A 27,849-nucleotide genomic window follows, 5' to 3' on the forward strand; every position below is an offset into this window, starting at 1 on the left:
GTTTTTCTGGTGACCAGCCCCTACCCAAAAGCTGTGCAGGAGCCCACCCAGATTTGCCCCATTAGAACACGAGACACTTCTGTCTCCTACGGAATTACAAGGGTTTCAAGAGCTCTGTGCCAGTAGCCAGGGTCAGAGACCAGTGTGTATTTCCTGTTACTTACACCGTATTTCCAGATCTTCGTGGGATTGTAGGCTTTGTCGGCATGTTGTACACCCTGTTGCTCTCATGTCAGCGTCTTAAAGATGCTTGCCTTGATCTCTGTTTTTCTAGACTCAGCATTTTCACGACAGACGCATCTTCACTTCCTGTTTCTCTGGCTCACTTAGTTGCTTCCTGGTCAGGCATTTGAGTGTTTTTAGTTTTACGCTAACACGCATCATAAAATTAATCCATTTCTTTGGAAACAAAGGCTTATATTTCCTTGACGATCCTTCCTAGGACATGTTCTTGGTATGGCACTGCTGGCTCAGCGGTCCTCATGGACCTCAGTGATTCTCATGAAGTGTCCCCAGACTGCGTTTCTAAGCAGTGATACCCAAAGCGTCTACCAGTAGCGTCATGTCTATTTCCCCAAATCTCCCTTCAGCTTGCATTTTATTTTTTTTAGCTGTTTCCACTGATTGAACAAACAGGAGTTTGTCTCGTATAATTTTAATTTTACACTTTTTTAAAAAAGCTGTTATTCTTAGAGACATTAGATATTTCCCCGACTCATGACACTCATTTACTGTTTTCTGTTTGATGTCCTTTGAGTAATTTCCCCTTCCATGATGACTTTTTATGGGGCGAAAACACATTTTCTTGCCTTATAGCTGACCCTCTTGGAACCGTTCTCCTGAGAGTTGGGTTTTCAGTGGCCATGCCTGACCTGCTAGAATTTACTTTAAAGCCTAATGTCGGGCAGTTGCTTTGCATTCAGGAGAAAGGGTTACCTCAGGCTAAGAATTGTCCTCTAAGTGCGAAACCCAAGATTCTCAACATTTCTAGGATGGCCTTTCTCCAAAAGGGCTTTGGTTTAGCGTTCCTGAAGAATTAAGAATGGTGATTTATGAGAGCTTTAAAAGACTAGGATTTATAATCAGGATTCATATCCCCCCTCCTTTTTTTTTTTTTTTAAATCACTGAATCTTTTCTTAAAAATATATATTCATGAGTAGACAACATGTTTTCATGGTTCAAAATGGAAACAAAGTATCAGGAGGAGTATAGTAAACATTTTTCTCCCCATCTGGCAAATTCTGACCCTGTTCCACATAGGAAATTATGGTTGTGTACCCTTTTGGGATATTTTTGTGCATATGTGCAAACTTACATGTGCTGTGTATTCTTGTTCTCTTTTATACAAGTAGTCTGCTATGCATGTTTTTTGTACCTTGTTTTTTTTTTTTTTTTTCATACAACTGTGTACGCAGGACACATTTTTTACAGAGCGCTTCCTCAGTGCCTTTATGACCATTCCCGTGTTCCGTGTACAGTAAGGCATTACAGAGTTCCCATGGGTGGATACGTAGGTGGTTTTCCATGCGTTCAAAGAGCATTGCAGCGAACAACTTGTATTTATGATATTTTTCACTTTTGCGGGTAGGTTACACGTTTACGATGGCATTGCTGGGCTCCGTGTGCACACGTCGGTACCTGTGGCCACGAGTACCAGTCCCCACCTTCCTTAGGGGTGGTGCAGCTTTCTACCTAAATGACGCAGGCGAGGGGCTGCCTGTTTCCTCTCCGTCATCTTCTCCCCTTGTCGAATTGCATTTCAGAGAAGAAGTGCAATGGATTCCGCTGCCCGAATGGCACGTGCATCCCGTCCAGCAAGCACTGCGACGGCCTGCGGGATTGCTCGGATGGCGCGGACGAGCAGCACTGTGGTGAGCCCTCTCCCTGCCCCGGGGAAACTCGTATATTGGAATGAATTGTTGCATTTCCTTGGTGTGTGCTGGTGGTTAGCTTTTTTTTCTTTTTAAGATTTTATATATTTATTTGACAGAGAGAGAGAGATCACAAGTAAGCATAGGGGCAGGTGCGGTGGGTGGGGCATCAGGCTCCCTGCTGAGCGGAGATCCTGATGTGGGGCTCAATCCCAGGACTCTGAGATCACGACCTGAGCCAAAGGCAGACACTTAACGCACTGAGCCAGCCAGGTGCCCCACTCGTGGTTTGCTTTTAACCAGAGCTCATGCAGGACTCTGAGAGGCTCATGGTGGCAGGGCACTGTGGTTTGGGGGAAGAGGAGCAGGGATGCGGCGGGGGAGGTAGTGGTGGGGATAGGGAGGTAGCAGTGGGGTCATCGTGGAATGGGTCATAGCTTGGTGAACGCTATTGTTCAGTCGCAGTACATTGCAGTAGTCGACCCATCGTTTTGAACTGAACACTTACTTCTACTTCATTGGTGTTATTAGCGTTGCTGGGGTAACATTTTTGGCTAGGTGATTCTTTTATCCCAGTTTCCTCTAGACTCACAGAGGTTGTCTTGGGTCAGTGGTGCTCCTCTGTGAGTCTACTATGCTTGGGTTCCCCCCTCCCTACCCCCAGATCCAGATGTAATCCGTCTGGAGCGTGGCCTGGGCGTTGGGATGTTTTTTTAAGGGTTGCAGGTGATGGTGATAGCCCGGCTTGAGAACCTCGGTTGCGATGCAGGGGTCGGCAGGCTGGCCTGTGGGGAAAACCCTGCCTGCCTGGGTGTACGCTGTTCTAGGGCATGAAGTTTTCTTTAAACACGGTCACAACCTGTTCACGGGTCATCTCCGACCGCTTGCACACTAGAGCGTCCATGGGGTGTAGTTGTAGCAGAGACCGTAGGACTTGCACACCCTGGAGAATCTGCTCCCTACACGTGTCAGTCACCATTCTCTGGAGAAGTAGAACCCGTAGGATGTGTGTATCGCTAGGGAGAGATTTATTTTCAGGAATCCGTTCCTGCAGTGATGAGGGCTCACAAGTCCAAATCTTCAGAGCAGGCCGGCAGGCTGGAGACCCAGGGGCAGGCTGATGTCGCAGTTCGAGTCCAAAGGCCATCTTCTGGCCGTGTCCTGGATGGCCTTTTGTCTGTGCCCAAGTGCCTTGGGTCTCTTCTTTGAAGGACCGGACCCTGTTGGATCAGGGTCCCCCGATGACCTCATTTAACCTTTATTACCTCTTTAAAGGCCCTGTCTCCAAATGCAGTTACCCTGGGGGTTAGGGCCTTAACATATGAATTTTTAGGGATACGATTCAGTCCCTAACTCTGGTCCTTTATAGAAAAAGTAGTAGAGAGCCAGTATTCTGACTAGCGATTGAGATCGTGAGCACTGACGGCAGGCGGGTCTGGCTGTCAGTTTGGGTTGGCTCCGCTCCCGTGAGCTGGGTGCTCTTGGATACTCAATGCTGCCACCCCCTCTGTTCTCATTGTGACAATGGGACAGCAAAATCCTTCATAACCTCGTCTCGAGAGTTCAGTGATGAACTTCCGGGTCAGGCGCTGTCGCTCAGGGCTCGGCACACAGCACGTACCCAGTGAATGGTGGCTACCAGGGCACCTTCGCTCAGAGCTCACGAGTCCCCTCCACCCCCCAAGTCCCAGGTGCTCATGGCCTTCTCCCGGCCCCCGACCCCTTTCAGAGCCCCTGTGCACGCGCTTCATGGACTTTGTGTGCAAAAACCGCCAGCAATGCCTGTTCCACTCCATGGTGTGTGATGGGATCGTCCAGTGCCGCGACGGCTCCGACGAGGACGCGGCGTTCGCAGGATGCTGTGAGTGGGGCGGGGAGAGGCCGGAGGCTCCGGCGACACTGTGAGGGGCTGGGCCGCTCTCCTTCAGGGGTCTTGCTTGACCATCCAGTCTGGCCCTTTCTGAGAAAGACTTACCTTGGTTGCTTCAGAACTACTGCTCTTTGGTGGTTGGTGTCCGTGTAAGTGGAAGGTGTGGAAGGTGTGGAAGGACCAGGGTCTTGGCCCAGATAGCCCCTTCTCCGACTGGCCTTTCCCATACACCAGTCCCTCTGTAGTGCCCTTGCCTGGCTGCGGGGTTCTTCCCAGCACTGGTTACCACTTGGCACCCCATGCATTTAGTGGATCGCCTATCTCTCCTGGCTGGAACGTGGCTTCACGAGAACAGGGCCTTTGTCTCGTGCACTGCTCTAGCCCTGCTTCTAAAACGGCCCTGCCTGTGGTAGCGACTTGTACTGGTCTGCTTGGGCCGCCATCACCAAACACTGCAGCCCGGGTGGCTAAAACAACAGAACTGCCTTTTCCTACAGTTCTGGAGACCACAAGCTTAAGGTCAAGATGTCGCAGCATCGGTTCTTCCGTGTCCCCGTCTTCGGCTTGCTCACAGCTGCCTTCTTTCTCCCTCAGTGTCCCTCTCTGCCTGTCTGTGTCTTGCTTTCCTTTTCTTATAAGAACACCAGTCCTATTGGATCAGGGCCCACCCTAATGACCACATTGAACTTAATCACCTCTTTGAAGACCCTGTCTCCAAATATAGTCACTTTCTGAGCTACGGGGGGTTAGGATTTCAACTGGTTTTTACCATCAGGGAACCCTGTAGCTGGCCTGTCTCTTGGTGGAGGACAGTTTGCTTTTTCCTCTTGTTTCTAAGCAGAGTCCCACGTTGAGCTCTTCAGTATGGTAGTAACCTGGAATTTACGGATGCTTGTTCCTTATCTAGCCCAAGACCCCGAGTTCCACAAGGTCTGTGATGAGTTCAGTTTCCAGTGCCAGAATGGAGTGTGCATCAGCTTGATTTGGAAATGCGACGGCATGGATGACTGCGGTGACTACTCCGACGAAGCCAGCTGCGGTAAGATCTCGGCTCTTCGGCCTGTTGTCCCTAATCTCCGGGTCACAGTGACTGACGCCTGTGGTTAAGAAGGCCGTTTTCAGCCCCACTCCTGTGCAGCCTTGGCCTTCTCCTTCCTCAGCACTGGTTCCTACTAGCTCTCGAATCACTGTGTAAGGAGTTGAGTCTTGAGGTGGCAGCCTGCCTCTAGTCGGTGTTGGGGGACAATTATGCTGGTTCCTTTTCTTTCCCCCGTTGGGAAGTTTGCATGATGTCTAAGAAATATGGAAGAGGAATTACGGTAAATCTTTTGGAATGTGCTTCCCTCTCCTCTCCTAAAAGTTACAAATTTCACAACTTTACGGAGTCCTTGTCCCTGTTGGGTTAGAGTCCGTAGTCACATCAGTCCTTTGGTAAAGGTCAAAATGAAAAAGTTGGGTATTATTTGTAGAACCAGGAGCGTGGCTCAGAGACGTACTGAGTTGGGATCTGGGAAGACGGGCTTGGGTCCAGGAAGCTGTCTTCCCCGGATCTGGTAGGGTTGTGCAGGCTGCCCCGGGAGTTGGGCCTTGAGGAGGCTGTGTCTGTCTGGTCAGCATGTATGTTCACGTGGGTGCAGAGCAAACTGACTGATGGTGTGGTTCATCTCCCCAGAAAACCCCACAGAAGCCCCAAACTGCTCCCGCTACTTCCAGTTCCAGTGTGAGAATGGCCACTGCATCCCCAACAGGTGGAAATGTGACAGGGAGAACGACTGTGGCGACTGGTCTGATGAGAGGGACTGCGGAGGTGAGGGGTCCTGGGTCAGCCCATAACCAGGACACGCCAGCACACGGGGCCCCGTTTCCGCCCAGAATTGAATTTGGTCTCCTTGGTGCCAGGCTAATTCAGAGATTTGGGAGGCATAACTCTGAGTTCTTTTCTACCCACTCCCACTAATTTAAAGCAGCGTGGTTGGTTTCTCCTGTTCCGAAGGGCCCACGTACCATATATTTTTTTTTTTTTTAAGAGTTCCTTTTCTTTTTTTTTTTTTTAAGCTTTTTTTTTTATTTATTAATTTGACAGAGAGAAATCACAAGTAGACGGAGAGGCAGCCAGAGAGAGAGAGAGAGAGATAGGGAAGCAGGCTCCCTGCTGAGCAGAGAGCCTGATGCGGGACTCGATCCCAGGACCCTGAGATCATGACCTGAGCCGAAGGCAGTGGCTTAACCCACTGAGCCACTCAGGCGCCCCCCACGTACCATATTTTATAGGCCACGGTGAACACTCTGGAAACCGGCAACTCCAGGCGTGGCCTGCAGACCAGCAGCCTCCACACCTGCTTGGGGCTTGTAAGAAATGCAGTCTCCGACCCCACCCCAGGCCCCCCTACTGAGTCAGAATTTGCCTTGTATCAGATTTCTAGGTGATACGGGGGCCCTGTTGCACCTGAGGAGCACAGGTGTGGACCACATACTCGTTACTTTGCTTTTGGGTGTTCTCCTCTCTGAACTAGGTCTTAGGGGAGCTGCTGTGGGGTTGTAACCAGCAGAGTGCGTAGCCTCAGTGGGAGTTCTCCCATCTACCCTGCCCGTTGAGTTACCTTCCTTCCATCAGCCTGCAAAAGCATCGAGGTCCTGTTGCGCCCCTGCAAAAGCAAACTCATTCAAATGTTAGCCCAAGTCAGAGAAGAGAGGTTAGGTGAATCTGCTCCAAAAAAGGGAGGAGGTTGCAGTCTATTCTGAGACCCCATTATAAATGATTTTTCGATGAGCCGCTATTCCGAACCGTGCCTGGCACTGGCCTCCCCAGGCTGGAGCAGCTCAAACAGGAAGTCCACGCTAAGTCTGGGACACATTTTGGTTTCAGATCGAGCGTCTTGTAACACTTGGGTGTTGTTGTTTGCTTGTGTTTTGCTCAGATTCACATATTCTTCCGTCACCCACTCCCGGGCCCTCCACGTGTCTCCCCAATTACTACCGCTGCAGCAGCGGGGCGTGCGTGATGGACAGCTGGGTGTGCGATGGGTACCGGGATTGCGCAGACGGCTCGGATGAGGAAGGCTGCCCCTCGCCTGGTGAGTGCTGGCGCTCCCGCTCCCGTGGCACCTGCCTTTGTGGAGCAAACCTTCCAGGGGGATGTCCTGGGCACAGCGGGGCCAGGCTCAGTGCGCCCCCTGCCTTCTGGGACCCTGGGCTCTGGGGCCACGGGCTGCTTCTCACCCCCAGAGCTGGGAGACCTGGGGCACTCAGAGCTGTAGGGTCGCCTCTCCTCTAACTGCCTTCTCATCTTCCTGCACGAAAAGGCCAGCCGCCCTGCTTTCCTCCCTGGCTGCGGCTGGGCCACCTTTGCCTCCTTCTCCACAGGAAATTACGATGGGAATTATAGGGGAAATGTTTGGCTGTGTGTTAAACTCTCAAGGGGGAGAGCCTGATTTTCCTCTTGGCTGGTTGGCGGCCGTCCTGCTAAAGGAGGGTAGGCACTGCCATCTAGTGGCCGGACCCAGAAAGGCATCTGATGGCAAGGGCTGTAACCATGTTGCCCGAGGCAGGAGTCAACCCAGAGACCCCTGACTAGTGCCTTCCCTTAACTGTAGGCAGAACAGAGGTAAGGGTGCTGAGTCCTTTCCGGCACGGGATTCTGTTTCAGATGCGCTTAGAGTAAGAGAGGATACAGTAGTTCTCTATACTTTGCAGATCCTTTTCCTAGCAAATTTCTAGGTCAGCAATCATTTTCCTCCTTTAAAACAAATTCATCCCGTTGCTTCACTGTGTGAAATCATCAGTGGTTTTCTCTTGTCCAGAAGAGACATCCCAGCCCTTGAGTCCTGTTTTCAGGGTCCTTCCTTACCTGCCTTTACTTGGCACGTCTGCCAAGCCGGGCTGCTCATCCTGTCTGGACAGACCTGCTTCTTCTCCGTCAATACTCCCTCAGCAGAGTTTCTGTCTTATCAGAGACCTCTGTCCTCCCTGACTTTGCCCTCCCACTTGCCCCACTCTGTGAATCCCACTGTCCATCGCAGCAGACAGAAGCATGGATTTTGTAGCTAAAAGAAACCTTGATATGTCACCAGTGTTTATCAAAGTACAGAACAGAGACCACCATAATGGAATCCCTTGGGGGTGTTTGTGAGAATTACAGAATTAGGATTTCTGTGTGGAGCTCAGGAGCTCGCCATGTGGCTGCTGAGTTCACTGAAGTGTGAGATTCCTGCTTGCGCCAAGGGCACCGTCATCTGCCCTCCCAAGCCCACCACCACGGAAAGTTTATGGAGTCCTGTCATTGGCACTGATCTTTTTTTTTTTTTTTTTAAGATTTTTTATTTATTTATTTGACACAGAGAGAGAGAGAGATCACAAGTAGTCAGAGAGGCAGGCAGAGAGAGAGAGAGAAGGGGAAGCAGGCTCCCCACTGAGTAGAGAGCCCAATGTGGGGCTCGATCCCAAGACCTGAGATAGTGACCTGAGCTGAAGGCAGGGGCTTAACCTACCGAGCCACCCAGGTGCCCCATGATCTCTTTCACAGTCTCATACTTACCTGTTGTCCTTTGGATTCTTCACTGCGATCTGCCTTGTGCTGCTGCCTGATCATCTCATGCCTGGGAATCTTTGTTTTCCAAGCGATTATACGGACCTCGTGTTTTGGGATCATGCCACACACTACTTGGAATCCCCCACTGTACTTATGACAATAATAGGCAAATAGTGTCCTATAAATGCTTCTCACATTAAAACAAATTATAAAGAAAATTGTTATATCTCTGCTCTTGGCCCCCTAAGACCACCTGTCTGTTTAGTGATTGGATTCTCCTCTGAAAATTGCCTTTGGGTTGTTAAAACTTCTGAGCAGGGTATTAACACGCTCTAGCAAATTCTGCTTAATGCAGAGAGCAGATTTCTATTTCCATCTTTCCCTCAGCTTTCATGAGTTCTTTTGTATGTATGTCACCAGTGCAAATTAACTTGGGTTGTCTCCAGCTCTCAGATCTGGTTTCTGCACTGTGAGTCTCCTCACTGGTCTCCGGGCCCTATGCCTCTCCCCTTTACAGTTTACCTTCCGAGAGGTCGCATACGGATGCTTGATCATGCCTTCCCCAGTCTGGAACCTTCTGGCAGCCCCCTAGCGTGTAAGCATCAGTGCTGTGATGTGCCTTGTCTTGGCTTTCTCACCTGATTTTTTATCACTTTTCCCGTGTACCCTGTTTCAGCAGAAGGGTTCTAGGCGTAGGAGATGTCCCTTGGAAATTCTGGTTAAAACCATGGGATACGCACAGTATCCCCAAATTAGTCATTGGTCCTTGCTGTTTCATTTGGTAACTCAGGCTATTGTGTGGCATCTGCTAATGCTGTCCCTCTCTCTGTAGCTTCTGGGGGTCACTTTCTGCAAGGTCACCCTATCAGTGATTTCTCAGCCCCAGAGTTTTTTTGGCGGGTATCCCTTCTACCAGCCCAGGTCCTCCTCTCTGGGCCCCATGTTGTCCACGCCCACTGCCTGACACACCCCCGCCCCCGGGCCTTCACTGCCCTCCTTGGGACTCCCTTTGCCTTTCTCTGGTTTGGAGTTGCTGTTTCCTGGGTCTTGTGTCTTGCTTTTCTTGGTTTGCTCCCTTGTGTTGTTGGAGCGTACCCTTCAGTAGGTTTTGTCCAGTGACTATAGGGGCACAGAGACCAGGGGCACGGAGAAGACATCCTTCAGTGTGTTTGTCTCCCAAGTTTGCTGCCTGGGGTTTGTGCTTATGGCTCTCTGTGCCTGGGCCACACGTGTCTTGGCAGGATGTGGCTTCTCCATTCTAAGGACGTGGTTGACTTCTCTCACGTTGGAGAGCCCGTTTTCTGTATTCCAGATTCCTCTACCTCATCCTTCCTTTCCCTCTCTCCCTCTCTCTCTTTTTAATCCCATTTTTTGGTAGATCACATTTTCCAGAAGGTTCCCTGGGAAAGAGAACGTGGGGAGCATTGTTGACGTCTTGCTTTTCTGAAAGTGGTTTTCTTCTGTCTTCAGCTGTGAGTGATGGTGATCTGGTCTGGATGGATGGTTGATCTGGGTATGGAATTCTAGGTTGTCGGTAATTCTCCTTCAGAATTTTGAAGGCGATACTCCACTGTCAACCAAGCAGCTTCTCTTTCTTCCTGCAACTCTCATCATTCCTACATTAGATCTACTGCTGCGGTCCTGTCACCTTTTTATTTTTTAATTGATCTCTTTTTTTCCCCCCTTCTATGTCCTGGAAGATTCAGCTCTATCTTCCAGCTCTGCTCCCTGGTTTTCCATTACAGTTACCATGGTTTTAATCTTAGGAGCTTTGACTTCCCAGTACTCTTCTTTTTTCATGGCTTCCTGTCCTTTTTTCATGCAGAAATAATATTCCTCTGAGCATATCAAGGATATTCATGTTTGAGGTTTTCTTCTTACAGAGTCTCTGTTGCCTCCAGATGTTCTTTTTTGCAGGGAAAGGGTCTGTGCTCATTGCTGTCTTTCATGTCAAAGGTTTTCCCCAGATAATCCTGGGTTGCTTGCTTGTGTTGAAGGGTGGGGACAAAAACACAAGAGATTGTGCCCACGGGTAGGTGTGTCAGCTTTGAGTTTCATGGTCAGGTTGGTTGCTGGGGAACTTGATCTGGTTTGCTTGAGGATTTGTTCCCGAGGCTGGTCAGTTTCCCTAGAGAAGATTTTTACAATCCCCTGCCTAGGGAATAAAGGTGTCCTTGCCAGAGCTTATGAGGACGGGGATCAGGGTCCTCCCATTCAGCGATCTGTGGGTTTAACCCCTTCTCTTCAGTATGGCATTCTTGCTGGTCACTGGGCCCGTCTAACCAGCCCTTTTTATCCTCCATGTGACAGGCCTCCAGGCCTCTGTAGGGGTGACATTTGGGGCGACCGTCGCGTGGGGGGGTGGCGGGTAGGGGCGAAGCACGTAGGGAATCTTCTGCTGCTCAAACACTCTTCAGTCTGTTCCCTTCCTGCCTTTCTCCCTCCTTTCTGCCAGTTCACAGATACCATTTTCCAGTTTTTTGAAGATTCTCTGATTTTATAGGTTCTTTGCTTTTTGACGTGACAGGATGGGGTCCAGCCTCTTCTGGTCCCTACTTACCCCATCTATGTCCCAGCTTCCAGAATCAGACGGCTGTGTCTGGTTGATCCACCTTTCCTACCCAGAGCTCACAGTGGCCTCCAGGCCCTTTCGCGGTTCCAAGAGTGCCACGGCCCCATCACCATTCCAACAGCACTGTGATTTCCCAGATCTCCCTGCTGCATTGAGTTGGTTGCTCCTGATGACCAGTCCCCTCACTACTCAAAAGTGAACTTTCAAAACCTTTTCTTCCAGCAAATGTCACGGCTGCCTCTGTTCCCACTCACCATGGGCACTGTGACCGATTTGAATTCGAGTGTCGCCAACCAAAGAAGTGTATCCCAAACTGGAAACGCTGTGACGGCCACCAAGATTGCCAAGATGGCCAGGACGAGGCCAACTGTCGTGAGTAATTTCCGAGGAGTTCACTGCTCAGGGAGGATTTCTGGAGAACAGAAGACCCCATTACTCCTGCTTGTTTCTCATAATAATCTTGGGACTTGGGGATTATCTCCATTTTAGAGACAGAAAAATCACCTTCAGAGATCACCTTTTCAGTGTCAGCCCAGGATATTTATTTAGTAGTTGTTTTTTGTTTTTCCTTGTTTTTGTTTTGTTTTTGCACAAGGTTGTGATCTTTTCATCATGCCACATTCAAAGTTCTTATCCTGGAATACTCTGAAATAACAGAGGGAAATGAGAGAGTAGGGTAAAATTCAGATGGACCTTTGGGACCTCAAAATAACAGGACAGATCGATCCCACATTTCCCAAACTCATAGTAGGAACATTTCAGCCAGATAAGTAACTGCACAGTAAGATGAACACTGAACATAATTAACAGAGGAAATGAAATAGGATCCTCCTCCTGGGTGAGATTAATTGGCATTCTTTAAATAAGTTTCTTTAACCTCTTCCAAATCAGCCTTATTTATGACGACATTGCCTGGTTAAGGTCTTAAAATCAAGATGTGCTCTATCTCCAGTGTTCCTCCATCCATTAATCAGGGAGCCGTATCAGAAAAGGAAACGAGATTAACATGGCGGCAATTCTTCTTGGAGAAGCTGGCCGCTGAGGGCCGCCACGTTCTCTTCCAAGTGCCTATTAATCACCTGTTTAATTATCAGCTTAAGGATTTTCAGAGATTAATAACAACCATATTCTCCATTTCTAAAACCTGTGTTTTCCCACTTCAGAAAACATCGAGGCATGTTTCATAAAGAAACCTCAAACACCCACCAACTTTACTACTCACCTGTTGTTTAGATCTGTTTTACTGTGTGGAATAATTCTTGGAGGGAGATCTTGGTATTTTCTGAAACAATGCCTTGCACAGAGTTTCTCCCTGAGCCTTCTGTATGAAATGACCCCTGCCCAGCATTCTGTTACTATTCCTCTCTTCATGTTTCTTTGTCATTTTTAATCACTATCTAAAACCACAGATTTATTTAATTGTTTGCTGTTTCTCTCAATAGCAAGTAAGCTCTTTGAGGGTAGGCCCTTTCTTGTCCACATCACCATATTCTTAGCATCGTCAACAGTACCTGATTCGTGGTAGGCCCTCCGTGTCCATTCCCTGGATGGGCAGATGGTTGAGAAGATGGGTGGTTGGATAGATGGATGGCTGGGTGGGCGAGTGGGTGAATGGGTGGGTCGATGAATAATGAAGGGGGAGATGGATGGATGGGTGTTTCGATGGGGGGGGGTGATAATGGGTGGCTGGTTGAATGGATGGGTTAAGTGGGTGAATGGGTGGGTAGATTTGTGGATAGACAGAAGGATGAATTCCATCTTGGTTTTCTTATACTAGTGAGTCTCCAACGTTTTCTCAATGCTCTAGTGCAATCTTATTTATTTATTTGTAACCAAGCCGCCCCCCCCCACCTCCCCAAGGCAAACCAATTTCAGCTCAGCATGTCACCGAGCTCTCTAATACAATGATTTTCCAGGAGATGAGGGATTGTAGTTTGTGAAAAGCTTCCCATTTCCTTTCTTTCATTGACAATCGCTATACTAGAGAGCTCTTTCAAAAGTGTATTTAATTGAAGTCTGTGCCTTCACTCTAATGACGTGCAAAGTCTTAATTCTTCCTTCACGTGAGCCCTCGCTGCTTGAGAACAGTTGTTAAAACATTGCACCCCACCCGGACCCCCTGTATCTTTTCATTTCTGGGATCGCATCTCTGGATCCATTATCCCTTCCTGTTGGCCGTGCTGGTTCTCTCACGAAAACACGGCACGGTTTCTTGGCCTGCGTCCCAGTGACCGATGCCAGCGCATCGCCGTGGAGCCTGTAAATTACTCTGTCCTCTTTCCATCATTTGACTGACCCCAAAGCTCTTCCCTTCCCTGGAGGCAGATTCCCGTGCTCCTGTCAGATAAGGAGGCGTCCCAGCGCCACCAAGGGGTTACGGGTCCTCATTCCCAGAGGCGTATTTTGAATGAGAAGCTGATGAGCACAGACCACTTCCCCTGAACACGCTCGGCCGTTACCACAACGCGCCGTCCCCTCTGTTGCAGCCACACACAGCACCCTGACCTGTACGAGCAGGGAGTTCAAGTGTGAGGACGGCGAGGCGTGCATCGTGCTCTCCGAGCGCTGTGATGGCTTCCTGGACTGCTCGGACGAGAGCGACGAGCAGGCCTGCAGCGGTGAGTGCCACCCCTGGGGCCTTTGTGAACCTTGTGAGCCTTTCCTCAGTCTTCAGGGGAAGCCACTTCTTGCCTAGTTTTGCAGCGCCCGGTGAAGGGAGGCTCGTCTTGCCTCTGAGGTAGCTGGGCCTCATCTCTGTGAGGGAAGCGCTGGTCTTGGATTTGTTTTCTGTGACGGCCCACCTCGTGCGGGTGCATCCCCAATCCCAGAGCCTCAGGCTTTGTGGCGGGGTCAAGGCAGTCCTCTGTCTGGAGGGCCTTTAGTAATTGTCCTAGTCTTCTGGAAATGCTGTTAACAGAACCCCACAGACTGAAGGGCTTATGAGCAACAGAAACTTCTCTCAGTTCTAGAGGCTGGAAGCCCGAGACCAGAGCACCAGCAGATTCCACGTCTGGTGAGGGCCTGCTTCCTCGTTCATAGACAGCCGGCTTCCCTGTGTCCTCCCGCAGCGGAAGGGGTGGGGGAGCTCTCTAGGGTCGCTTTTATGAGGACACTGATCTCATTCATGAGACTCCATCCTTATGACCTGATCACCGCCCAAAGGCCCCGCTTCCTAACCCCATCATGCTGGGGATTGGGTTTCAGCATTTGAATTTTGGGGACACCCACATTCAGTCTGTTGCAGTAATGGAGCCTGCTAGGACGTCTTCCCTGGACCTGTAGAATTCCCTCTTGAGGAAGCAGGCTTATCTCTGTGTAGACAAGGAAGAGAAATGCAAGGGAAATGCTGGGACTGGAAATTTAGGAGACCCTGGGCAATGTCATATAGGAAGGTTTGAACTCTTTTTTTTTTTTTTTTTCTGGAATGTCTTAAGATTCTGACCATGGCCTAATAACCTAGATCATGGTAGGTCTGCCTAAACATCACGGGACCTCTAAGGATTTCTGAGGTCCCACTTTCTCTTTCCCCCTTCATGTTTCTAGACGAACTAACTGTATACAAAGTACAGAATCTTCAGTGGACGGCTGACTTCTCTGGGGATGTCACATTGACCTGGACGCGGCCCAAGAAAATGCCTTCTGCTGCTTGTGTATATAACGTCTACTACAGGTGGGTCCCATCTTGGCCACGAGAGAAGAATACAGTGTTCTTACCAGTCTCGGACATTTTGCAAACTCTCGTGGTGCGCACAGAGCGGCTCTTCCTTAACTGAGCCTGGGCATCCCCTGCGAGCCCACGCTGCTCTGATGTGACGGTGTCCTTCTTCTCTCGGCCAGGATGGTTGGAGAGGGCATCTGGAAGACCGTGGAGACGCACAGCAATAAAACCAACACCATATTAAAAGTCTTGAAACCAGACACCACGTATCAGGTCAAAGTGCAGGTCCAGTGCCTCAGCAAAGTGCATAACACCAACGACTTTGTGACTCTGCGGACGCCAGAAGGACGTAAGTGTTCTTAGTTTCTGTTGATGGCGCATGCAGGACTTTCTGTGGGATTTGCAGAGAGTTTCCCAAGGACACTCAGGAGTGTGGGAGCCTAATGACATGGGCTGCATATATACAGAAGAACTAAGCCACGGTCTGACGTGTGCCCAGCCTGCCTCGCATTCTGGAAGAGAGGAAAGGTTTATGGAGGTGAAGACTAAGCTTACAGCCTTTACTGGGGGACTGGTCCCAGTGCTGGCTCTGGATTCTTTCTAGTCTTTGTTTCAATCTCAGGGATGTTCCTCCCATTTACCAGTATGCAGATGGGTTTTAACCCTGAGTTGACTCTTTCCTAGTGCCAGACGCCCCGCAAAATCTCCAGCTGTCACTCCACAGGGAAGAGGAAGGCGTGATTGTGGCCAACTGGATTCCTCCCACCCACTCCCATGGCCTCATTCGAGAGTACATTGTAAGTAACTTTAGGAGCGGCGCGCCATGTGTATCCGGGTGAGCGGCTCTCTGGGTCTGCCAGGGCAGGGCCGCGTTCTGAATGGCTAGGACTTGATTTGGTATTGCCGGGTAAATGGTCCACCCATCGGAACATTTTGCATCTTTCCCTCTCTCCTCCTGCCTCCTTGTAAGGTATCAGGATGTCCCAGACGATCGGTTACCTTACTAATAATTTTTTCTTTTCACTTTAGGTGGAATACAGCAGGAGTGGTTCCAAGATGTGGGCCTCCCAGAGGGCTGCTAGTAACTTTACGGAAATAAAGAATTTACAGGTCAACGCTCCATACACCGTCAGAGTGAGTGTCAGCCCCCGTCTCAGCCAGCTTGGCGGTCTCCACACAGGAGAGCGCCGGGCTGACCTTTACGAGATAGGTGCTGGTAGTCCGCTGAACACCTACCCCCTTGCCCTGGGGGCTTATCATCGTTTCAGTCTCTTAAACAAGTGCCCCCAGAGAACTTGAAATCACATCTCCCTCAGATAACCGAAAATGGATGGTAATGCAGATTTACCTGCTTTTCATGCAGATTTTCTGCTAGCGTTCCAGCTCTGTACTCTTTTTTTTTTTTAAGATTTTATTTATTTATTACAGAGAGAGATCACAAGTAGGCAGAGAGGCAGGCAGAGAGAGAGGAAGGGAAGCAGGCTCCCTACTGAGCAGAGAGACTGATGCGGGGCTCAATCCCAGGACCCTGGGATCATGACCTGAGCTGAAGGCAGAGGCTTTAACCCACTGAGCCACCCAGGCGCCCTTCCTCCTCTGTACTCTTGCACCTACCACTTTTCTGCTTGTCTTTAGCTGCAGGATGAGCAGGGTCCTGGGATCGAGTCCCGCATCGGGCTCTCTACTCAGCAGGGAGCCTGTTTCCTCCTCTCTCTCTCTGCCTCTCTTCCTACTTGTGATCTCTCTCTGTCAAATAAATAATTAAAAAAAAAAAAAAAGAAGTCAATTACTTTAAAAAAAAAATAGAAGCTGCTGTCATGGGGATCTTATGCAATATGGTATCAGTACCATTAGCAGAAAAGAGCTTTCGTGCTGAGTGTGTTTGTTGGGACCATTAACTGTGTACACAGACTCCATGACACTGATGATTTTCTCAGTCCTCTTTCTCACATACATGTACGTTTATGTGGGGCTGCAGGGACCCACAGGCTCCCATCCCCCCGCCCACGCTATAGAAGACCCTGAGCCCTGTCAATCAGCAGAAATCCATCGTGTCCACACCGTCACGGCTCCCTCTGCCCAGATTCCACGCCCTCTCCTCTCCCGCCCACCCCGTTGTCTCCAACCCCCCAGTTTCACAGTTGCTGGGGCCTCGGAGTGTCCGGGATCTGTCTGCATAGACCGTTTGCCACCCTCATGCCCGAGTCTCAGCCCCGCAGCTCCTTCCGAACCCTCGCTGTATGCTGTAGTGCCCTCATTTTATACTAACTTCCGCTCTGATTTGGAAAGGTGGCTGCGGTGACGAGCCGTGGAGTAGGACACTGGAGCGGTTCTAAATCCATCACCACCGTCAAAGGCAAAGGTAAATGATTCCAGCGTTGCAGGTTGAGAGAAGATAGAAACCCTTTGGAAGCGACTTGCAGTGCGACTGGGAAGCGGAGAGGCGTAGATGAGAAAATTTCAGGCAACCTCCTCCCCCTCCAACACGCACACATTTCCAGGGGTTTCCATAGAGCTTCAGATACAGAGTTTCTCCGGGGCCTGTCGAAGGTACTTTTTCTAGAGCCGAGCCTTTCTCGTGGTGTGCACAGACAAGGAGATTTCCAGAGGCTGCCGTGCCCTGCTCCCGGGCTCGCGTGCAGCACTGCGGAATAAAGGACTCCTTCCTTCTCACGACAGACAGACATGGTTGTGTATGTGTCTTTTGATGGCATTTCTAAGAGCACTCTGCTGACACATGTAACTTCCCCTGTGGCACCGACACACGATGCATAGATGGAAGTTTCTAGCACTAGAGGTGACATCAGTGATAGCCAACTGCTCGCCGAGGGCCATGCTTGTGTTCACTGCATACGTCGGCCCATCTCACTGAACCCTTAGCAGCCTCCAGACAGCTATAAGGACAGATAAGGAGCTAGAAGGAAGTTAAGGCACTTCCCACACAGTCGGTAAACATCAGAGAGTGGGGATCGGAGCCCGATCCTCCCGAGTCCGAAGCCTGTGCCTTTAACCACCAGGCCGCCCGGCTTCCCCTGGGCTGAGACGCCTGCTTCCACTGCTCGGGTCCAGCTTGTGTCTGTGCCTTGAGAGGGCAGGGGTCTGCTGTGCTTTCCTTCACTCTCCCATGGGTGTCAGGGAGGAGCCAGTGAGATCGCTGACAAAGGAGTGAATTAAAGCAATTAAAAGGAAGGCTTCCAGCACACTCGGGGAGACGGACTGTAGCTCTTTTTCTCAAGTGCTTCTTGAACTTAGCTTCTGATCCTGGAGTGAGGTATCCGGTGCAGTGGGTTTGCTTTACCTTAGCCTGAGCCTATGAGAGATCGGCTGTGGGTTATGGAGAGTCACTATAACATTTGGGCTTTTTGAGATCAGGCAGGAGGCAGCCAAACTTGGTGAAGCCACCCAGTGTTTGTAACAGGGCGCTTGGGAGTCATTAGAAAAGGCATACTGCGTGCGCACTCCCCTTGCGTTTTGATTGTGTTGTCATTTCCCTCTACAAAATCCATCAAAACATACACACTGAAAAAAAGGGACACTAGAAGGTCAGCAATAAGACACATACCTTGAATTCCTTGGACACAGGTCACACCTGCCGTGAAAAGTCTCTTAGACTTTTTTTGTCGGATTTTGCTGGAGAGCCCCTGCTCTTTTGGATGGCTGTTGGTGAGGGCCCGTCCAGGCCTCAGTCAGTGTGTGGAGTCAGAAAGTGCGCGCTGTGTTCTTTCTGGGGCCTGTGTCGCCACGACGGCACACAGAGGACACACGCAGCAGTGACATCCGCCAGAAGCACCCCGTGCATTAGTGGAGGTGGGGGTTCCTAGCAGCAACGAGAGAAGCAGCCGTGGACCGAGCATGTCTGTGCTAAGCACCGTGCTTCCTGTTTTAGGTGATTCGATCTCGAGTCCTTATGCGTCCTATAGGTATTCTTACGCTCATTGTGTAGCTGAGGAAACTGGGCTTTGGGAAGGGTTGTGACCCATCCCTAGTCACCACGGTTGTAATTCAAGTTGGCTTGATGGCAACATGGTCACCATTTTGCTCAGAGTTGGTGGCCTGAAACTCCTCTAATGCCCTTTTTTCTTGCCCTAACATCCTTGTTTTCTTCCTCATCCACTCCTGTTGCATGGGGGATCGTCTGGAGGGACTCCTCTAGATTTGGGTGCATGTCTTTTGCCACCACGTCTTACCTTCTCCTTCGAGTGTCTCTTCCCTTGCCTGTGTAAGGGGCTTACGAGCAGTTATCCCGTGTAGCCCTTTGGATCATGGCTGACAGGGCGCAGTCCACCATCTTGGGTAGGCCTTCCAAAGGATAAGCACCATGCTCTCATCCCTTGAATGGAGAGGGGTCTTTCCTCTCTGCCCCTTTACCAGTGACTTCCCAGTTCCTCGGTCTGTCATAGGTAAGACTTCACTGGAAACGGAAAGAGCGAGAACGTTGGTTGAGTTCACATTAGTATGAAGATAAGTCACTTGCACTCTTTTCTGAGTGTCCAAATGGGAATTTGGACTCAAGTTGGTCAGATTCCAGAGGCCACAGTCTTTCCATTTTGCCACGCGTGTATTTACAACTTGTGCCCTCGGATTTATCGTGCCCTCAACCTTGGAGCCTCTGGGACTCTGTTAGTGCCGGGAGAGGTGGTGCCCACAGGGATGCCTGTGCGTTTCAGAAGCAGCCGTGGGGCTGTCTGGGGGCATTTACATCATGGAACTTTTCTAGAGCTCGACCCAGTTGCCAGGATCGCTGACGGGGCCCAGATAGTTGTGTGCTTACCAGACGACTGTGGGCCCACCCTCGGCTTCGGGACAAGAGCGGTAAAAGAGACGAGTGAGAACAGCGGAACACCAGCCCTTTCTTCTCCCACTAAAAGATCGCTTTGTCCGTCCAGTTGAAAACTGTGAGGTCCTGCCTTCCTCACTTTTCATCATGTGGTTTCTCTTTTTGAATTCCGTATTGTTTTCAGTGATCCCACCACCAGATATCCACATCGACAGCTATGGTGAGAATTTTCTGAGCTTCACCCTGACCATGGAGAGTGACATCAAGGTAACCTTGGGATTTCAGACTGGCCGTTCGGTGGGGCTCTGCTTGCGATGGAACCAGTGTAGCTGGGGACAGTACTAGGAAGAGGAGCCACTGCCCCGATTCAGTAAAACCAAAATACTGCAACTAGGTTGGTTGCTTCCCCCATGAAGAACAACTTGAGTCCTTCTTGTGTAATTATTCTGCCTCAGCCTGGAGCCTTTTTTTTTTTTTAAACCATATAATTAAATGGTTCACAGCTACAGTGCAAATAAAGAGTTGGTGTTAACAGAATATGTATGCCCTGTAATTTTCAGCTTTATTGGATTTCCTGGTACGAAGCACTAATGCAGAGGTTCCCACAGTGAGAGAGAGAGTTGGATAACTTAGAAACGTATCCACTCCCAGCCACGCTGCATCCTCACTTTCCGGTGCCACCCTGCCCTCTGCGCAGCCCGTGTGCAGAGCCACACCACCATGAGCCTCTGTGTGCCCGTGGTTTTCCAAGCTGAGAGGCACCTTCCATGATGTTCTTTCTTGTCTGTTTTTCCTCCCATCCCTCCCTGTCCATGAAGCCGTGATGGGACAGACAGCCTTCGGTGCTCTGGTGCCACTTACTGAACCACAATTTGGTGGCCTGCCCTTGGCTTCAGAGACTGTGGCTGCAAGGGGTGGCCTGCCCATAAACCCTGTCCGTATAGTCTTTGCTCTTGAAAGCATTTTAATTTTTCCAGTTGTTGCCTCCTATCGAAAGATCTTCAGATCAAAGCCTTTTATGAGCTCAGGACTTAGGAAAGGTCGTCTTTCCTGAGGCCTGGGTATATTTGCTCCTGTTAGACTGTGAGAGCTGAGTAAGCCCCTCTCGTATTGACCTCTTGGCCTTGACTGCAGGGATCGCCGAGCTAAGCTGTAGCCTTCATTCCTGTAACGTAATTCTCTTTAAAGTTGTTCCTCTTTCCGCCTTTGTGAATCTGCTCTTGTCCTTTCATTCTGCACCAGTATTTTTTGTCTCCTCACATCTATGGTGTATGTTATATAGTCTCACGTTTGTTTTTAGAAGTAGGTGTAGTATAACTAACTATTCAATGACAGCACAAGGGGAACCCATCTGAAGAGCAAAAGAAACAACCCGTCCATTGTGAAAAAGGAGATGCCTTAAGGAACAATAGCAAAGGGGTGTCTTTTGTGTTGGCTGTGCTCCCTGGCTGTGTGCTGTTCCCCTAACCCACTTCTTGGTTCCCGACAGGTGAATGGCTATGTGGTGAACCTTTTCTGGGCGTTTGACACCCACAAACAAGAGAAGAAAACTTTGAACTTCCGGGGGAGCATCTTATCACACAAAGGTAACACCTTGGAGCTGGGTGTGAGCTGGGAGGAGTAGGGAGAGTGAGACCTCCTGGCAGCAGAGCTTGTCTGGGGGCTGCCTGGAAGAGGGGGCTCTTCTCTGGCTGCCATTCGGGTGAGCAGAGTAAAGAGACTAGCAGTGAGTCCTGCCGCCGGGGGCAGGTCCACTCGGTGGCTCCCCAGCCCCCTTCCCTAGCTTCTTGGCTCTTAATGGAAGTTGGGGGCTTAAAGGAGGAGATACTGGAAAGAAGCCAGGTGAACCCTGTACAGATGATTTTTGAGTTCCAAAAGAAAGTTCCTGGTGTGAGTTGCCTGCCCCTCCTTTCTGGCCTGGTTCCCTCCCCCTTTGCTAATACAAGGTTCACAGGGCATGCGGCAGAGTTGGTATTCAGTGCACATTTGTTGAGTGAATGGACAGACTGAGCTAAAGGAGGAGGGAAGGTCATGTCCCAGTCCCTCTCATATCTGTGCACCTGCTGTGCATAGCTCATTGACCTAGGTGTTCTAGGGGTACCATCTTAGAGAAGCCCGATCCTCATTCTCTGGGATATGCTCATTTCACGGATAAGAACCCAAGGTTGAGAGAGAAAGTGATTCCCACAGAAGGTGACAGCGTCAGGAGTGGAACCCGCATCTCTCTGACTCCTTGGACTGGTGATCTCATTGCCTCAGTGTGGCACCGAGGGGAGTCGGCCGAATCAGGAGTGATGGTGTGTTCTCCGCTGTTGCCCGAAGTGTGTGACGGGCCAGCTTGATGCCTACTTCATGCCAAACACTTTCCAAGCTTTTTCTTTTTTAATCCCTGCAGCAGCAGCTAAGCTAGGTGCTGTTGGTTTTTTCAGTCTTAAAAACAAGGAAATGGCCTCAGTTTGAATACAGGTGGCCCTGAACAGTTGGGGTTAGAGGGCGCTGACCCAGTAGAAAATCTGCATATAACTTTTGACTCCCCAGAAACTTAACTACTCAAGGCTACTGTTGGCCAGAAGTCTTAATGATAGCATAAACAGTCAATTAACACATATTTTGTATGCTGTCTGTATTCTGTGTTCTTACAGTGTGTTCTTACAATGAAGTCAGCTAGAGAAAAGAAAATGTTTTTCCGTCTACCTATCTATTTTTGAGGAGAGGCGGCCGAGAGGCGGAGAGAGAGGGAGAGAGATTCTTAAGCAAACTCCACTGAGTGCAGAGCCTGATGTGGGGCTTGATCCCACAACCCTGAGATCATGACCTGAGCCGAACTGTGCCACCCAGATGCTCTGGAAAGAAAATATTCTTAAGAAAATCGTAAGGAAGAAAAAATACATTTACAGTCCTGGACTATAAAAAACACTTGTGTTATAGGTAGACCGCATAGGTTCAGACCCGTGTTGTTCAAGGCTCAACTGTAGTTTTGTATCCTGCCTTTTTCCCTTAACAAAGTTGTAATAATTCTCCAGTCTCAGTAAATATGCTTGGAGACAACTCTTAGTGGCTGGAGAGTAGCTCACGGGACACACATTATTTAAGCACTGCCCTGTGTCTGGGCATCGGATAACGTCATGCCCCACAGATGTTTGCGTGCTCTGATTCCATGGGACATCTGGGGTGAAGGGCATGGAGAATTTCAAGCTGTTTACCAAGGCCAAATGGCTCTCTAAAAGGGTTGTCCTGAGGTATAGGCCCAGAAGGTCAGCTTTGTAAGAAACTACCCAACGCCCAGGCATGTGTGTTATCTGTAATCATCACCACTAAGTAATGCTGGGATGGATTTGTAAAATAGTGAAAATCCTACAACATGTGGGACTCACTTCAATTGAGAGATTATATTGAAAACTAGGGTGTCAGTGCACCGGGCTGGCCCAGTAGGAAGAGTGTGTAGCTCTTGATCTCGGGTCGTGAGTTCGAGCCCCACATTGGGCGTCATGACTTTTTTTTTTTAAAGGCTGAAAAAAATAGGGCATTGTATATCAAAACATAATCCTTTTTTTAATTAAATTTTTACTTTTAATTGCAGTCTAGTTAACGTGCAGTGTTATATTAGTTTCAGATGTACCATCTGGTGATTCAACAGTTCTATACATTCCTCAGTGTGTCTCTTAACCCCCTTCGTCCATTTCACCCATCCCCACGCCCGCCTCCCGTCTGGTAGCGTCCGTTTGTTCTCCGGAGTTAAGAACCGGTTTCTTGATTTGTCAAGACACCAATTCTTGGCGGACGCCTCCAGCTCCCTCCTGGCATCTTCTTGTCCCTGTTTTCACAGTTGCCAATCTGACTGCTCATACGTCCTATGAGATTTCTGCCTGGGCCAAGACTGATTTAGGGGATAGCCCTCTGGCATTCCAGCATGTTACGACCAAAGGAGTCCGCCCACCCGCTCCTAGCCTCAAAGCCAAGGCCATCAATCAGACTGCAGTGGAATGCACCTGGACTGGCCCCAGGAATGTGGTAAGTCAGCCAGGATGACCATTGCAGAGACAGTCTGGACTCTGCCCTGATGCCAGGCCGTGGGCTTTTCTCCTCTGTTACTGCGAACACAAACATCCTCTTGGTAGTTCTGTATTATCTTCTAGAGGCACCTACTGTCCCTTTCCACACCTTGGCCTGGCATCTAAGAGAAAATGCCTGTGCCCTTAGCTGTAGAATAGACCGTGAGTGTGATAAGGTGTGTGTGTATGTGGGGGGGTGTATGTTCCTGTGCTTGGGACTCCCCTTGTCTCACAGGCATGGTGACGCGGTAGCAGCAGTACAGGCCACGCCCGTCCCTCCCCACCTGCATTATCCCCCACCCACAAGTCGCCTTCTTGAGCTGTTCCTCCCAGATGTGCCCGTCTTCCTCCCTGTGTCCCTGCTACACGCCATATAGATCCTTTTTTATTTTTATTTTTTTGTCATTATGTATGCATTTTGGTGCACTGTGGTCTGATTTGTGCTTTTTTGAAACCTGGTTTTTATTTCCCAGACCTCCCCAGTGTGCACCTTCCTTTGCTCTCAGGTGGGTCCTCCCAGGGTTCTTGGCACATTTCCACAGCCTGGCCTGTGTTCTTTCTCCTCCCGGAGTCCTGCTGTCCTTCTGCTCTGCAGTCAAATCCCACTGTCTCCTACTTGATCTCTTTGCCTTACAAACTGCCCCCCATTTATAGGTGCTGCCATCCAGAATACTGTTTCATTAGATCTACTTTACCCTATTGGATACTTCTGTGTGTTACTTATTCTCCTAACTAGTCTATAAGTTCCTTAAAGGGAAGGGTTGTTAACTGGGTTTTCCGAATGGAAAAGCCTTTAGAACTCAGACTGTGAGTGAGATTTCGGGAGTCCTCCCAGTGGCTGGTGGCAGGAGACCTGGTCTTGTCTTCTGAGGGCTTCCCCAGTGTGCCTTTGGAGCAGGACGGAGCAGTAGGGGACAGACCACTGTTTGCGTGCAGTTGGAAGGTCGGCCTTGAAGAAGGAGGAAGTGAGGCACCAGGAGAGCCCTTTGTCCCTGTCCCACTTGATCCTGTCATCAGCTCGGTGGGGTGAATATTCTCACTTTACCAGTGTGGAAGCTAAAACCCCGAGTGGAAGCTGTAGGAAACCGTAAAGCGGTATGAGCTCAGGTCTGGCTAGCATGATAGCCTCTGCTCTTCTGTTACTCCGCAGCCCAGTCCTGAGGCAGGCACAGAGATAAGATGCCCAGAGCCGTGCTCAGGACTCGCCTGTCGCTCGACTCCATTCACAAAGAGGTGCTTTCTTGCTAGTACACCAGCCGAGAGCATGACCACCTTGTCACACCCAAGTGCGTTCACAGAGTAGGGCCTCGTTGTGGCACTCTGGAACACCACTTAACTCCAGGGCCTCTCGTTGCATGTGAACTTGGAGAGGTAGCCTTGCTCTGCCTCATCCTTGCTGATAGCCTGGATATGCCCATCGCAGCTTTCAGAGGGTGACAGGGCTGGTGAAATCACCTGTAGGTAGCTCTCAGCTTCAGACCACTGAGGACTCAGATTGCCACCCCAGTCGTCCCTCTCCACCACGAGAACGGCCACAGCCACTGTGCATCTCTGAGGGACCTGTCTGTACCCCGCCCTCCCTAGCACACGGAGCTTTCTCTAGACCCCTGGCCAGAGCTGCCCAGTTGGGTTCACAGGGGCCACAGGCCTCTCCTGCAGAAACGAGGCCTGCTTCTGAGCCCAGAGCCTCTGCTCCCGTCTTGTGCTTTGAGTGCCCTCCGTCCCCTAGTCCTGCTCCATTCGCTTTGCTTTCTGGCTCCCTCAAGTCCCCTAATTCTTTCTTTCCACACTTCTTCCTGGCTTATCACCCCCTTGGGGCTTTCATTCCCCTTCCCTGTATGCTTCTCCTCTCTGGGCCTGGCTGCTCCGCAGCACAGAGAAAATGCACAGCTGTCTGGGACTCAGAAGTCCCTGTGCACGTCCCTGATCTGTCGGTTCCCAGGACTTCTCCAGACTTTCTTCACAGCTTTCCTTCAAGCCCCCGGCTCACCTGCCTGTGGGCCCTTCCATGCTGCCAGACAAAGAAAGCTTCCTTAGTGCTTACGCCCCCCCCGCCCCCATTACAAACCCCTCGGCGGCCGGCCCCCACTCCTGGTGCATCAAAAACCCCGGCCCTGCTTTAAACTCCTGGTTTTCCACCTGTGTCAGTGGGCGATAAGAATGGCTGCACAGAACAGAGCCGAAAGTGACCATGGCTTTCACAGTTAATGTCCCTCCTCGTGAAAAGAAGGTGGAGTCCTTCAGCAGGCCCCCATGGGGCTCTCTGCTCAGCGGGGAGCCTGCTTCTCTCTCTCCGTTTCTACAGCAGCAGGTCTGAGAGGGGACCCAGGCTGCCTGTGACCTCCATCTTCAAGGTCACCTCATGGTCCAGGAGGTCTGAAGCCACACTGTCATCAGTGTTCCAGGCAGCAGGAGGGGGACAGGAAGGGTTTCTCCCTCCATTTCTCTTGAGTGTTTGCTGAGCTCTCATGTGACGCCTCTGCTTGCAGCTCATTGGCCAGAACATTGTCACGTGGCTTCTCCTAGCTTCCAGGGAAGTGGGAGGTGGGAGGTGGGAAATGTAGATCTTCTTCCAGCCGGCAATTCTCACGAGGAACCAGGATTCTCCTGAGGAGGGGCGGAAGAGTGGGTGTCTTCTGGGCAGCTCCCCGTGTCAGCCGTGCTACCGTCCCTCCTCAGCCTCCCTCCAAAAACGCGCTGACTTCCTCCCCGTCTGTCCTTCTACATGCTTTGCAGGTAGCGTGTGGTCTGCGCTCTGAGGACTCTGCCCCCTCCCCGCCTCCTCGTGCCATCTTTCTCTGCAGTATCGCACTTTCTGTACTTGCAACTCGTCATTCATAATCCTGTTTTTCTTCTCTGCCCCTCCTTCCTCAAAAATGAGTGCTTTGAGGGGCGCCTGGGTGGCTCCGTGGGTTAAGCGTCTGCCTTCAGCTCAGGTCATGATCCCGGGGTCCTGGGATCGAGCCCCCCATGGGGCTCTCTGCTAAGCGGGGAGCCTGCTTCTCTCTCTCCGTCTTCCCCTCCTCCATGCATGGGCGTGTGGGCTCTCTCTCTCTTTCTGAAATAAATAAAATATTTTTTTAAAAAAACGAGTGCTTTGAAGTCAGAGAGCCCACCATGTTTATCTTGGTGGTGGTGGGTTCAGTGCCTGCCCCAGTGTACCTTCTCTGTAAAATAAATGCTGAAGGAAGACTTTTCTCTCTTGAGCTCTCCTAAAGCTCTTGACAAGGGCATTAATTAGGGATTTCAAGAGAACCACGTCTCTGGCCATGGAGCTAATGTCCTTTTCCATCCTGTTTGCCAGGTTTACGGCATTTTCTATGCTACGTCCTTCCTTGACCTGTATCGCAGTCCGCAGAGCCTGACTACTTCCCTGCACAACAAAACAGTCATTGTCAGTAGGGACGAGCAGTATTTGTTTCTGGTGAGTTTCCCAAAGCGGGGAGTCCAGAGGGGTTTCTGTGTTTTAAGGATGGCTTAAATCCTGGGCTCCTAGCTCAGACCCTGCGCCTGGGGAGCTGGAGGCATGACTCCAGGATCTGTGTGTGTGCAAGAGGGTGGTTCCTCTTCTGTGAAAGCACTGGATTCCTACTTCAAGAAAGGACTGAATGACCCAGTAACCAAACGCATCTCCGTGGGGGATTGGGAACTTGGCAAATGCATAAGCATTCACAGGAATTCACATTCCATTTCCAGGACTAGGAGCTTAGCCCACATACACTTACACGTGTGCCAAGATAGATGGAAAAAGATGTTGGGTATACTGTTGCTTGTGATAGCAGAAGATTTCAAACCAGTGGCTATCAGGAGAACACTGGTTAAGAACACAGGGCAACCCTTCAAAAGAAATAGAACTGAGGTAGAAAAATCTTCCAAAGAAATAGTACTGATGTGGAAAATATTTGTGCTATCTTATTAAGTGAGAGAAGTGAAGAGCCTAAAAATACGAGCCTAAAACTTTCTCATTTGTGTAAAAAAGTTAAGAAAAACAGGCTACATGTACACATGCCTATACAGGTATGTATCTGGTATGCACATATGTGTGTCTGTGCTTACAGAAGCATAAGACATTTCTGGAAAGAAGCGCATAAAACTCTTACTGTTTCTAGGAAAATGGATTAGAGATCTGGGGAAGGTGAGGCATTATTTCACCTTTTATATCTTTACTGCTGATTGAATTTTGTGTACACCCGTCACTGTTTTGTTGAAAAGAATGGCTTGGTGCCAACTCCATGCGCCCCCCGTGGTATTGGTTTCAGGTGCGGGTGGTGGTGCCCTACCAAGGGCCATCCTCCGACTACGTCGTGGTCAAGATGATCCCAGACAGCAGGCTCCCACCGCGTCACCTGCATGTGGTTCATACCGGCAAGACCTCGGCTGTCATCAAGTGGGAATCCCCATATGATTCTCCTGACCAGGACCTGGTGAGAGGGGCGGGTGTCCAGCCAGCCATTTCTTTTCTTGGCATGGTTGGGGACGGGCCAGAGGGTGCTGTCACCCGGCATGAAAGCTGGGCTTGG

The 27,849-nt window shown here is 50.1% G+C and overlaps 1 protein-coding gene across 1 annotated transcript in view; it reads left to right on the plus strand.

Annotated features, from left to right (window-relative positions):
• The window catches only part of SORL1 (sortilin related receptor 1), a 151,298-nt gene that overhangs the window by 109,901 nt on the left and 13,548 nt on the right, over nucleotides 1-27,849 (plus strand). Inside the window, exons 27-43 of the mRNA XM_082683701.1 lie at nucleotides 1,765-1,872; nucleotides 3,602-3,733; nucleotides 4,650-4,781; nucleotides 5,415-5,549; nucleotides 6,661-6,816; nucleotides 11,065-11,214; nucleotides 13,329-13,460; nucleotides 14,386-14,512; nucleotides 14,680-14,849; nucleotides 15,185-15,297; nucleotides 15,530-15,634; nucleotides 16,790-16,862; nucleotides 19,462-19,544; nucleotides 20,767-20,863; nucleotides 23,104-23,288; nucleotides 26,634-26,753; nucleotides 27,589-27,753. Coding sequence (XP_082539827.1) covers nucleotides 1,765-1,872; nucleotides 3,602-3,733; nucleotides 4,650-4,781; nucleotides 5,415-5,549; nucleotides 6,661-6,816; nucleotides 11,065-11,214; nucleotides 13,329-13,460; nucleotides 14,386-14,512; nucleotides 14,680-14,849; nucleotides 15,185-15,297; nucleotides 15,530-15,634; nucleotides 16,790-16,862; nucleotides 19,462-19,544; nucleotides 20,767-20,863; nucleotides 23,104-23,288; nucleotides 26,634-26,753; nucleotides 27,589-27,753 — 2,183 coding nt within the window. The remainder of the gene's footprint in view (nucleotides 1-1,764; nucleotides 1,873-3,601; nucleotides 3,734-4,649; nucleotides 4,782-5,414; nucleotides 5,550-6,660; nucleotides 6,817-11,064; nucleotides 11,215-13,328; nucleotides 13,461-14,385; nucleotides 14,513-14,679; nucleotides 14,850-15,184; nucleotides 15,298-15,529; nucleotides 15,635-16,789; nucleotides 16,863-19,461; nucleotides 19,545-20,766; nucleotides 20,864-23,103; nucleotides 23,289-26,633; nucleotides 26,754-27,588; nucleotides 27,754-27,849) is intronic.

Source organism: Mustela nivalis (assembly GCF_964662115.1).
Source record: "Mustela nivalis genome assembly, chromosome: 9".
NCBI classification, from domain to species: Eukaryota; Metazoa; Chordata; class Mammalia; order Carnivora; family Mustelidae; genus Mustela; species Mustela nivalis.